The 13,463-nt window shown below is 33.7% G+C and overlaps 1 protein-coding gene across 2 annotated transcripts in view; it reads right to left on the reverse strand.

Annotated features, from left to right (window-relative positions):
* Positions 1–13,463, reverse strand: part of Gas2 (growth arrest specific 2) — a 109,917-nt gene that overhangs the window by 33,645 nt on the left and 62,809 nt on the right. The window contains exons 6-7 of one of the 2 annotated variants that reach the window (XM_042691658.1): positions 12,352–12,459; positions 2,231–2,284 (exon numbers count right to left, since the gene is read on the reverse strand). In XM_042691658.1, the coding sequence (XP_042547592.1) occupies positions 2,231–2,284; positions 12,352–12,459 (162 nt within the window). The remainder of the gene's footprint in view (positions 1–2,230; positions 2,285–12,351; positions 12,460–13,463) is intronic. The other variant, XM_042691660.1, reaches the window with a different exon arrangement.

A 13,463-nucleotide genomic window follows, 5' to 3' on the forward strand; every position in this document is an offset into this window, starting at 1 on the left:
TTTAGTGAAATCAATTTATTGGCTGCATTTGGTGTTTAAATCAGGACCTTGTGCTTGACATGCAGACACTCTGCCACATAAGCCATACCATCAGCCCTAGATTTTAATATACCTATTTTTCAACTGAAATAATGCTGGGGTTGTAACGCTATGTTTGTGTTGAGACAGGATGAAATACACAGGATCTGATGGGAACACCAGCCCTAAAACTTGTTAAAGTTTCCTCCCACTTCTCAGGGGTAAAAGGGAAAGCTGAGAAGAAGACTCTCATAAAGCATTTAGCTTGTCCAAAGGGGATTTAAATTTCCACCCAAAGAAGTAACAAGCCATTTCCACTGAAGACTTCGCATGTACAACCAACCATCTACTGCCATTGTGCTAACTTCAGAAGTTGTCTTTAATGACTCTCCCTAAAATGGGAAGAATTGTGACTACCATATTGCAGATAACTACATTCTTGTCTGCCTTGTTCAAAACACAGGCCCTTTTAAAAGACACTTGTGAAAAAGTAAAGTATTACTTTGAAGAGAAGCAGGAAGTGCGGCAATTGGAATAGTAGAAAGAACAGATTATATATATACATATATGTATATATATATATATATATATATTAACAATGAAAAACACCTGTCAGGTTGACCAACTGACACTTGAGGAATGAAAAGGAAAAGGAACACTAGCATCAATAGTGGTTCAATCAGCTTCAGTGATAAAAAGGGTGAAGGTTGTCATAGTCATATTAGCTCTACGGACTGAGGTTTCAGGTTCATTTAATAGTTATCATGCCTCCTAAGCCTTCAGGCAGTGTCTTTCAACAGGTTCTGAGAAAAGTTGAGTCTGGTGTTTTCCCAATCCAACTTAGTCATTCACTGTTACATTCTATGATATATTAATAGGTTCATTGAGGGAATTTTAGAACTGCTTGTCCACTATAAACAGAGATAACCAATTCAATTATAGGCAATTGCCAGAATAATTATATATAACCAATATGTACAATATTTATACACACATGCACACATTCTATACACACATACACACACACCACACAAAACCCAGAGCTTACACAGATATCAAACTCTTAGGTTTCCCAATTTCTCTCTCTTTCTCTCTCTTTTTTTTTTTTTTTTTTGGTCGGTTGTGGGGCTTGAACTCTGGGCCTGGGCACTGTCCCTGAGCTCTTCAGCTCAAGACTACCACTCTACCACCTGAGCCACAGCGCCACTTCCAGTTTTCTAAATGGTTTATTGGACATAGGAGTCTCACAGACTTTCCTGCCTGGGCTGGCTTTGAACCGTGATCCTCGGATCTCAGCCTCCTGAGTAGCTAGGATTATAGGCATGAGCCACTGGCGCCCAGCTCCAATTTCTCTTTTATGTGGCCTATACACACATATTTGATGGATGAATAGAGGAATATCTGCCAAATGAAGGAATGCATGCAACTGTATTGTAGGAATCTTATAGCCTAATTTGAGGATATGCTCCACGTATTCAAAGAATAAAAAGCTTATGAAATGCATGTCCCCTAATAATTATTTTGTAGTTATAGACAATATACAAGAGTTTCTCAATACACTTCCTTTTGTCTAGATCAAAATTTGAAAACCACTAAATTCTCATGTGCACTGGCAAACTCAGAACCTCAACCTTAAGTTCTATCCACGCTTGATCCCTCTCAAGTAATAAATCACACATGCTAACTAGGTAAAATGCTGCTAATATGTCTGGCAGTTAGGCATGGTGTCAGGAGAAGAGAAGTTTGGCCAGGCTCCATGAGGTTCCATATGTGTTAAACCACAAAGGGCAGCCTGTGCCATGAGAGTAAGATGGAAACATTCTGGATTTGAGCTGTGCTTAAATTTTATTCCAAAAGCATACTATATAAAATATTCCAAAGTAGTGACAGAGATAATATTAAATATAGAAGTTAAACCCAGGTTTATACTTTATGAGATTTTAATAATAAGTATTGCTGCATGGGAAATACATTAAGACAAAGGCAAAAATGTGCTTTACTCCAAATAAAACTCAGGCTGCATTATGTTTTGTTTTGTTTGGTTTGGTTTTTAGCTAATATTCCAGGAAAATCATAGAGAAGCTGTTTAGCACCTAGCTGAAAAGTAAATAAAATCCTTGAATGCCCAACTTTCCTCTTCTGATTGGAAGCCAAAGATCCACAATGAAAGTGAAGGAGAGATATTTTTTCCCTTAATTATCTAAGTAATTACCTTAAATGTCTGCTTTGTTTTGGCTGTGGAGACATAGTAACAACCATGAAGACCCTACTGAAACAAGAGATATGAAGTTCATAAAAGAGTCTCCATTTCCATAGCAGAAAGGCACAGAAACACCAGCTACCAGTGCAAACTGTGACCTTTCATGACAAGATTAAAGAAAACTTTTCGTCTATGATGAGAATGAGCATTTTTGTATCTCTTCCCATTCTGCAGTAAAGGAACGCTTACAGCATAGTGATCCACTTTAAATGAGAAGTGATGCATACGTACTATGACAATTATACTCTGTGTTATTCAGAAGTTGACATTTTGCCATACAAACATTATCACTTTCCTGGAGTCCTTTGGTCTCCTGTTCCAAAACAAAAGATACAGGTAAGGAAATAATTTTACCTGTGAGGCAGACATGGAGTCTGGGCTCTCAGTTCCACAAGAGCAACGTATCAGAGTCCATAAGATGTCTAGTAAAGTCTAGGAAAAGTTGTTATATCAATTAAATCTTTATTTTCACTGTGCAGCGTCCTACTTTGGAGAAATATCCTGCCATCTTGTTCCAACTTTCATGATATCCTTTATATTCTCCTATGCTATCCTCTAGGTCTCCTTTTTTATATACAATAAAGTTTTACCAGTATATATGCATATTTTTGTTCAGGAAACTGCCTGACACATGAGCAATCTTTTCTCTACCACTTCTTTTCTTGAAATTAAAAGTGCATTTATACAGCATTCTTATCTCGTGAGTTTACAAGGATACATATAGTTTAGCTGAAAGGTGAATTGTTAAAGGACTGAATAAAATGTTCTAGATTCTCTAAGCAAGGTGATAACAAAAAAATCACCTTTGAGGGGAAAAAGAATGTTTCCATTCCCATGACTATTATCAAGGCTGTAATTTACTTAAATAATTTATTATATATAAACTTATTTATTTATTCATTTAGTATCTATTAGGGTCCATCCCATTCTTGGATTATTTCATCTTTCTCTTTCCTTTAATTGATGTAGGTTAATACGTTTTGTTCAACAGATCTACAGAAACAAAGCATGAAGGGAGAGTCTATTCCTATTGTTGGTGCCCAAAAGTCTACACTCACTGTGATGTGTGAAAATCACTCTGAAGCCTCTTACCATTTCACCCACAATCTACAGCTAACCAGACAAGAAACAAGGGTATTCTTTTTTTTTTTTTTTGGTGGGTCATAGGGCCTGAACTCTGGGCCTGGGCCCTGTCCCTCAGCTCTTCAGCTCAAGGCTAATGCTTTACCACTTGAGCCACAGTGCCATTCCAGCATTTTCTGGGCATCATGTATGCAAAGCAAGCACTCTACCACTGAGCCACCTTCCCAGCCCCAACAAGGGTATTCTTAAGAGAAACTGTTTTTCCCAAGCAAAGCCAGCCAGGCTTCCATAGCCAGACTCAGGGATATTATTTATTTCTTGTATTTTCTCAATAACTCGTAACAATAAATCATAATCTATTGAGCATTACAGAGGAACATCACAGTAGGAAAACAACTTTGTGACTTGTACCTTGTGGTGGGGCTACTTTTTTGTGCAGGTATAAAGCATACCAGAGCTTAGTCTACCAGGTGGCTAGGCAGAATGCATTTTACATTTCTTTCATTCTTTCTTCCTTTTTAAACACCCAGGTCTTCAAAGGACAATGTTTAATGAAAATTAGTTCTAAGCTTAATGACATAGTCGTGACTCATACATTGGTATATGATGACAAACTAATGGTTTCCTTCATGTGGGTGTTACTGAATTAAGATTCTTGAGATTATATGCCTTTGGCAAAGGTTACAAAACGAATCTGAAATTATCTTTATCTGCCTTTAAAAAAGGCTTCAGAAAATCTACTCAATTATGTCTCTCATATTCTACAAGGCTGGATTTCAAGAAAAATATGACAAGTGACATTTAAAAGAAAGGAAACAAAGTATTGGATGGATTGATTTATATAAAATTTCAAGAAAATGAAGAAATATTTTACATGGTGATGTCTCAAATGATAATATTTTTCATGGAATGTATAATCCAAGAAACTTTATTTTTTCCAGAATAAACTGGATTGTAAGAACTCTCAGCTAACTAAAAGGACTTTTTCTTTTTTGTAATTAGCAACAGTGGACCTGTATGGTATTGGGGGATTCAAGCTGACATGAGAAGCTGGTATGTAAACAAAAGGCTGCAGTTATGAGACAAGCAATGCTTTGTTGTGATTTCTTGCTAGGGTTCTTTTAGCAAGAAACATGGCAAATACAATTACTGAGGTTTTCCTTTTTTTAGTAGTGTCAGTAATTTCCTCTTTTGAAAATTAAGTGATATATCTTAAGGACAACTAGTTTACCTTTCTCCTCAAATCTGTATAAAGAGTTCTTCAAATTTGAAGAACTCTTTCTAAATGCTTCTGCTTCTAACAAGATGGCAGGAAATAGGAAGACCATATGGTAAAACAATGTATAGCCATACTTCAATTTAATGCTATAAAAATTTTTGTTAATACTACAGTTAGGAAAGTATCAATTATTACAATTAACACTGATTAAAATCAGAAAACACCATTCCAATGAACTGTAATAGAAGGCTGAGTGGTCTACATGAAAAAGGCACCTGCTGAATGAAAGAATAAGGTTACAAATTTGTACTGAGGAACTGAATTTTCAGAGGGAATTGCAAGGCCAGATCTAAAATGACCAAACTTAACTTGCTAATTTTGTGCAAAAAAAAGCACTAAATAAATGAGTTCTAATTTATTATTATGGAGGCTGTAATGGAAACAGTTGTGCCACATAGCTTGAAATTATTGAGTTCAAACTGAAGATGGCCACATTTGCAAAGTACATTTTTAATGAGTCTGGCTACATGATGTTTATGTAACTTGAGCCCCGTGGGAGAAATATATGCCATTTATAATGACACATTTCACAGGTTTATTCTCCAGCTGCTAGAAGACTCATCAATAATTCAAGAGCACCACATATAATGTATAATTATTTCATTTTTCTCCATTTACAAAAAAAATCATTCACACTTATGTCAGAATAGAGCATAAAAACTAACAAATATTCTTGTTGGAAGAATTGCAAAGGGGAACTCATAAGCTTTGTAATTCCACTAGGAAATGCCTACTTTGTAATTTAAAGTTAAATAATCAATATATTTAGTATACAATGTGAGCAATGAACCATTTTCCTTTATGTTAAGTTTAAGGAAGACTTTAAGGGAATTTTAATTGTGGGAAGTTTAAAACATGGAATTCAGATGTAAGAGATTTATGCTGAATCAAACCTTTAGTGGATGACTTATCTCAAGGAAGTTGTTAACTCCCTATAGGAGACATTTTCCACAACAATGCCATATGTAAATGATTGATCACATTGACTTTTAATGTATAAGCAAATGTCTCTTGAACACCAGGTAAAAGTATCTTCACTGATACCAAATTATAATACTAAAAACTGTTAAGAAAAATATTTTTTAAATTATTAAGCATCTGATTTTAGAGAACTAGAAGTAGTAGTTGTGGTAAAAATTTTGATTTGCACTTGGTGATGAGCTCAGTTTAGAGCCTTTGATGAACACATATAAAAAGTACAGAAGGCAACTTCATCTTCTTCTGTATATAGTTAAATTAAGGCAATTTAATCTTAATGGAGCAAAAGCCAAGTGTGAAGAAAACTGTGTGACACAGCAAACTGAGACTATTTCTTGGCCTCAAACATTTTGCTAGAAAAAGAGTTTTGCTTCTGGTGGAATTTTCAAGTATGTTCAATCAATGTAAACAAATATTTGTTGAATATTTAAAAATTCACATTTGTTCAGCATTCTCATTTTATTTTCATATTTGATGGTTGCTGCTCTTCTGTAAGACTATTTCCTAAGTTCTCTGTCTGACTCCATGTCGAGAAGTGGGCTGTAAAATTCCATGTTTTGATAGAGCATACAGAAAAGAATGAGGAAAATTAAGAGCTACACATTTAATGAGTGTCAATTTGTTAATATAAGTTTAAAGACTACAAATACAGTAAAAAATGATAAGCCAAAAGACAAAAGACAATCTACAAGTAGAAGGAATGGTATATGATTTAAGCTGTGGGCTTTGCTAGTGGCTCATACCTGTAATCCTAGCTACTTAGGAGTCTGAGATTTGAAGATCACAGTTGGAGGCCAGCCAGGCAGTAAAGTCCATGAAATTCTTATCTCCAATAAAATTTTCAAAGCCTGAAGTGGAGGTATGGCTCAAGTGATAGGACACCTTGAGCAAACAAAGACATTGCTCAGCTTCTGGGTTCAAGGCCCAGGACTGTCCCCAAAATAAATAAATAAGTGAAAAACAAACAAATAAATAAAGTAATTCTCATAAAATGTGGGCTCTGCAGGAATATATATTACTTTCAAATAATGTCTTTGACTCTTCCTAGAAGCTCTAACAATTAGTTTTCTTATTCTTAAAGTGAGTATATTATTAGTGCCTACCTCAAAAAGTTGTTAGAATGATGTAAAACAATCTAAGAAAAGCACTTACGCCAACAGCTAATGTATAGAATGCCATCAGTAAGTGCTAGATAATGTATGTCCATGTGTGTCCATGTGTATGCAAAACGTGTCTCACAGGATTTTTGATTAGAGATTTCAAGTTCCAGCAATGAAAAAATGTCAACTTCAGTTTGCTCTTAAAATTGATTAAAATGTCAAATTATTGCACTAAATTTAACTCTCTAATTCATTTTCAGTGCACAAACTATTACACATACATATATGGATATACAGAAAGGTGGATAGGTACACATTCAACACATCATTATATAAATGTACACATATATGGAACAAGATTTTTCCTAATGGTACAGATATTAGGCAATGGATACACAGGAAATGCAAATAATAGTAACTGTGTGAGCTCTCAGTGAAGTAATAGGGATTTTCAATAAGTTTAAATAGTTTTGATCTGTGGCTAGTGAAAAAGAAAAATGCCATACAGTCTCATTTCAGCATAATGACAATAGAAAATTCTTCAAAGTGAACAGAAACACTGGAGTATTATTGCACAATTTAAAAGCACAGTTCACCTTTTTAATTGAGTTGGGAGTGAATAAGAAACCTTAACAAAAATCATGAAAGGAGACACATTTAAAAAAGTACCCTTCATTGAATGACCAATACTGTCAAATTCCAGGAAAGAATAATTTTTGATTTGGGGCTCTCACACATTTATTGCACACTAGATTTATCTCTTAAGTCATAGAAGCAGAATAAATTGTGCACCTTAAGAGTATAGAGACCTGCTTAATTGTACTATCCATTCTTTCTGTTCTTGAAATAAGTATCAAATTTAATTGTGCATGTGTGCTTTTAAAAATTGTATGAATGTATATAATATCAAGCTATCATCTTATGTAAATCTGAGTGAATTTATTTTTTCTGTATTTTTTCATTTTTTTTCAACCTCAAAGGGTATCTTTCAGAAAGAAAACATCCCTTGGCTTAAATTCTTTATAGCAAAGATGAGTCATTTTTTTATTTGCATTTCTCCAAGATAAATGCTGTGCTCAGAAAGGAGGAATTAAGAGGATTTAATAACATTTACAAGGTCTTTTGAGAGGTGCTTTACCAAAATATACATTACATCCTTTATTAGCTTCAGTGAACATGGACAAAACACAAGTGAATAAAAATATCTTCAATAGGGGAACAATTTTTTTTTTCATTTAAAACTAGAATGAAAATCAAGGCACAAAAATACCATTTAAATGCAATTGATTTCTCTTTTTGTGAGTTGGTGTCCTTTTGTGGCAACTGGACAAGAAAGTGAATGAGTTTGGAAATATTCATCATGCAAGAATACCTGCTAACCTCACATCAAGGTTAGAAACTCTAAATGAATGAGCTTTCTTCATTTATAGAAGAAACAAACCCAGCTATATACTTTTTTAGCAATAAACACAAAACACCAATTCTGAATTCTTAATCACTGCACTCATAAATTTTCAAATTCATTGAGGGAAAATTTATGTTTTCCCCAACATCAATCTTTATTCTGCTCTTATTCTGATTCTAAGGTGTGGCACAAAGATTTTAATCTTCTTTCTACTTAAAACTCCTTTGCATTTTTGCACCCCAGCCCATATTTCATTTCCAGGGAAGGTTTGGAATTTAAACTGGATACTTTTCACTCACAGTAAATCAATGTGTCACAATAGCAGAAAAGACTGTGGTATTACTCACTATCCTTGGACCTTCCCTTAGAGCAAACCCCAGATGACAGGGCCATGTTCTGTTACCATAGAAACAGGGGTCTAGTGCCTCTCTTGCTTGCTTTGTTATATTGAGTTGACTTTTTCTGCACAGGTACAAGTCGGAAGAATTTTTATGATAAAGAAAAAAATCATACAGAGAGAATGACCTTTCTTTTGATCTGTGATGATTTAATTCAAAAGCACTACAAAGAAAATAATTCTAAATATTGTAAATCCCCGTGCTGACTCTCAAATTGAATTATTTGTCTTTTCTTTGGGGCCCTAAAGTAGTCACATCTTAAACTGTGTGTGGGGGGAGGGGGAGAGGGAGAAGGGAAGCCCTTCAACAAAAAGAGTCTTAGTATCGAATTTCATGCAGTTTTATACGAATGTTGAGATCTACTGCAAAAATACCTTGAAATACATTAATCTATTTTTTAAAAGAAATAAAATTAGCAAGTAATGATTCAATAAGACTCTAGAGTCCCTGAGGAAGAAGTATCTTCTGACTGCTATTAAAGGATATTTGGACAGATAACGCATATGTTAAATTATATAAAGTTATAAATAGCTTTGATTCATAAATGAGATAGACAATATAATACATTGTTGGATATGGCCTAGCCTCCAACTACCTAAAAATAGTTGCAAATGTTTAACTATCATGATACTTTCAGGGAAATAGATTTCTTTTTTTTTTTGGTCCGGTTGTGGGGCCTGAACTCTGGGCCTGGGTGCTGTCCCTCAGCTCTTCAGCTCAAAGCTAGTGCTCTACCACTTGAGCCACAGCGCCACTTCCGGCTTTTTCCTTATGTGGTGCTGAGGAATTGAACCCAGGGCCTCAGGCATGCAAGGCAAGCGCTCTACCACTGAGCCACCTTCCCAGCCCCAGATTTCTTTTTCATGTAAGCACTACTGTTAAGCAATGATAGTCTGAATATTTTAGAGAAAAATGTTCATATTATTATAATTTAGCCTTAAATATGTGATAAATCATTTGCTTTTAGGGAAACAAATCTTGAGAGCAAATTTTTATGTCTAAGTGATACACCATGCTAGGAAGCTTGGAGTGGTGTGTCTTGTGGTTGGAGGCAGAGCTTGACTTATATTCATCGTATCTATTTGAGACTTTATACTGTATAAGACACTTTTTAGCCATAACAAAAGGGTTAAAACTATTTCTCAGTTATAGAGCAGAAAAGATTCTTTCCAACAATGTATAAAATGTACTTGGTAAAATATCTAGCATAAATAACTCCCTAAATTTTAGATTCCTTTCCAATAAAAGGTTTCTAGTTATTTCATTGAAAATAATTGTTTTCAAATTGTACCGGAAGGCAAAAGTAGTACAAATTGACTAGTCCTGTAGTAAGCAAGATATAGAAAACTTTCATTTTTCAATATCATTCTGTTACACATATCATTAAGAAAAAACATTTCTACTTATAATCCCTTTCCCGAAAGATGCTTTCAGGACTTCTTAGCCCAGGTACTTCTCTAGAATGAAGGAATGACTAAATAAACAACTGAAGGAAAGGAACTATGCTTATAGTTCTGTCTATCTGAAACACATGTACATATAAATGTATATGTGTATGTATATATTTATATAAAGTAATAAAAAGTTGTCTTGAAGACCTTCCAGAACTAATTAGTATAGTGAATATTCAAAAAAATTGCAAGTAAAGAAATTCATGTTATTTGGTAGCAAAGAACATAAATTTAGGAGCCATAGTTACCGGTTTGAACTTCAAGTTCACCATTCATTCACTCACCCTAATTTTCTACTTCCCAGTGCCAGAAAAGAAAACTCACAAAACAAAAACACACAAGCAAGAAAATAAACAAAGTGCATGAATTGCTGGGTCCTCGATAGTGTTGAAATTTCTGATGCAATTCAGTTTTGTGGGAATCTCAAGAATTTGTATTTCTTACAAATTTCCAGATGATACTAATTCTGCTCCCTTGATGATCCCTTCATAGTCTATTACATTTCCAGCCACAAATCAAAAGTACTAGCTAAACATGTGTACATCAATGAGATGTGTTTCGCTAAGCAGTTCAACAAACAAGAGAAAATAGAAAGAATTTGCACTGAAGAGTTTATGAGAACTACCTGTGAAATTTTAACCCTGGTGCCTCTAAGGATGGTCAGAGACAGCTGAAGAAGATTTGTGAATCACAAGATTGGAAATAGATACCAAGCAAGCAGAAAGCGAAAGTTCAGTGAATACATGTTCATGGATAGTTTCTTTTCTTGACACATAGTAGAATTTAAATTATATGAAAGGAAAACGAATTTAATAATCATGTATGATCAACATTTATATCATAAAAAGAAACTTTATTTGTTTAAACAAATAAAAGCCTTGCTAATTCAAGGTCCTAATGCCTAATAATCTAATAAAGGCTGATTCATCACTGAGAAAGTCCAGATTGGTAAAATTCCAACATATCCATGGAGATTCAAAATCATGGTATTTTTGTAAGGTAAATGGAAGCAGACACTTTAGCTAAAACAATAACATGTATTAACTTTGTAATAAAGAACAAAGAACAAAACAACAATGCAAAATGCTTTTCCTGGTAAGGGCATTTACACAGAATTGTTTTTCTGAATCGAATAGTATTAATATATTGTTACTATATTCCTTTTGTTTCCAATACAGAATAGCAATTATTACCTGGAAATGTAAAGTTCACTAAAAACAGACCTAAAAAATTAGGCTACAATACAAAATTATTAACATTGCATTTTAAGGTTGAATTGGATTGTACTCACAAACTGACATGTCGAATTGAAACTTTTTTGTACACCAACTTAAAATAATAAGATTTTTTAATTTAAAAGATTTAAAAATATTTAAACATTTTCTTTGGCAAATGTGGCTGAGTCTTCAAAGAAACAAGCTTCTGTTTAAATGTGAAATTAATAAAACTTTTCACAGACCCAATTTCTACTAGACTACTGTAAGTTTGAGTATAAAACAAATTTTGATTGTATTCAGTGTACATATTCAATACATTCTTGTCTATAAATTAACAAGCAAAATATTTTTAATTTATCCAAATGAGATAAGAGCATAGTTCCTTTAAATTCTAAACTTTGTTTACTAGGATATGACTAAGCTGTAAGGCAGAAAAACACTTTTATTGAGTGAAGATTTCTAGGAATATATAAAACACACGGTATGGTTTGCTGATTTTTTTTTTTTTTGTTTTCTTTTCATGGAGTAATTCCTGTTCTTTGCAAAAGTCACAAACTTATTTTGAGCGACTAACATCTTTTGATAATTAGCAAAACTGATTCAGTGTGAAAGCTCTGAAATGCTAGTTGATTAAGCTACTCATTACAATCTAAAATTGTTTATGACTTAAAAGGATTTAATTTAGTATGATTGTGAAATGGACAAAGATTTGCAAATCAAATATTAATACAATCAATCTTACTCGTCAGTTTTTGTCCATTACTATTTGACCTTCCTATAATATTGAGCTTTCATTCTTCTCACTTGTACCATACACCAGATTTATTGAAAACAATTTCCATAGCATTAGGTATGCAAGACCAGGGAAGAACATTGCTTCCATTCTTCATACAAGAGGTAGGGATAGTGCCTTAGAAAAGATATAAGTATACAAAACATTGTATTTGATCTTCTGTCTATTTATGTATTTGTGTATGTGTATAAAAAATAAAGATTGTTATTTTTACTTAGCCCTTGATGATATGTTATCATGTATATTAAGTGCTCATACTTACTAACTTCATTTCAAGTTCCTGCTTAGTTACTTATCACCTCTCTTTTGCCCTTTTTCCCAATCAATATCTCATAAAGAACAAGATAATAAGTAAAAGTACAACTTTACCCTAATGAAGAGAATCTTCTCTCCTACTCGATATCTGCCCTGGGAGAGCCTCTCCACACAGAATTTGCTTGGACATTTGCAAGGAGGATCTTCAGAAATCCGTTTCACCTGAAATAGAAAAGCAGGTGAGGTCATTCCCCTAAATCTCTATGTCTAGATCAATTTTGTTTCCCAAGTTCCTGGACAACTGACAATTTTAAAACTTGTTGTATAACTATGGACTCGTGTGAGCAGAGGAGTATCACACTGCATAACAACAGTTGGGTGACATCCAAGTACGGAAGCAATCTTCTGAAATCAAGAACTGCAGGAAGGCATGGGGTCAATGACAGTCAATACCAGAAAGCCTACCATGTGTGTCTCAGTTGTTACTATAGGAACGAAGAGCTGTGTTTATGTTTTTTGGTGATTTAAGATGATTGCTTACACTGGCTTGATAAGAAAGTGTATTGAAAGCTAAAATCAAGTATTTGTATAAAAATAGAATAGAATATATGCTAGCAAAATTTATTTTGTTAGTGTTATTTAAATATGTTCAATTTAAATCATTCTCAAAATAGATTACTTCATATTTTGTTGAATCCTAAATTTTCTTGAAATAAATGATATCTAATTCATTCAGAGTCATCCAACAAGTCACCCCCTTTAAGCAATTGCTACTTATTAAATCCTTCTTTGGAAATATCTTTAAATTTTTGTGTGTCTTACATAAATTCATCTTTAAATATCAATTTTTATATCTCAAATACATATTTCCACTTCCTTACAAGTACATAATCTGAGTGATACATGTGCAAATCTTACAATAGCTGCTATGTTACCATCAGAAGATCATATAAGGTAAGATCTATCGAAGAGCAAGCATCTGTCATTCTGTGTCTCATTACTGTCCTCTCTCCAAAAAACAACCAAACAAAGTAAAACACTAATCTGTATTTTCAAGAACATTTTCATGGAAGAACTAGAAATATGAAAATGGCAGCGAGACTATATTTGAGAAATCAGCTAAGCAGAACAAGTTTACATTCTGAATACAATGATCTGTATTTTTCTCAACTAAGTTTTACTTTTTTCATGGAGATGTTGTAGGGAATATCCACACATTATGAATG

The sequence above is a fragment of the Dipodomys spectabilis genome, unplaced genomic scaffold, assembly GCF_019054845.1.
Source record: "Dipodomys spectabilis isolate Male_0828 unplaced genomic scaffold, ASM1905484v1 ptg000145l, whole genome shotgun sequence".
Lineage (NCBI taxonomy): Eukaryota > Metazoa > Chordata > Mammalia > Rodentia > Heteromyidae > Dipodomys > Dipodomys spectabilis.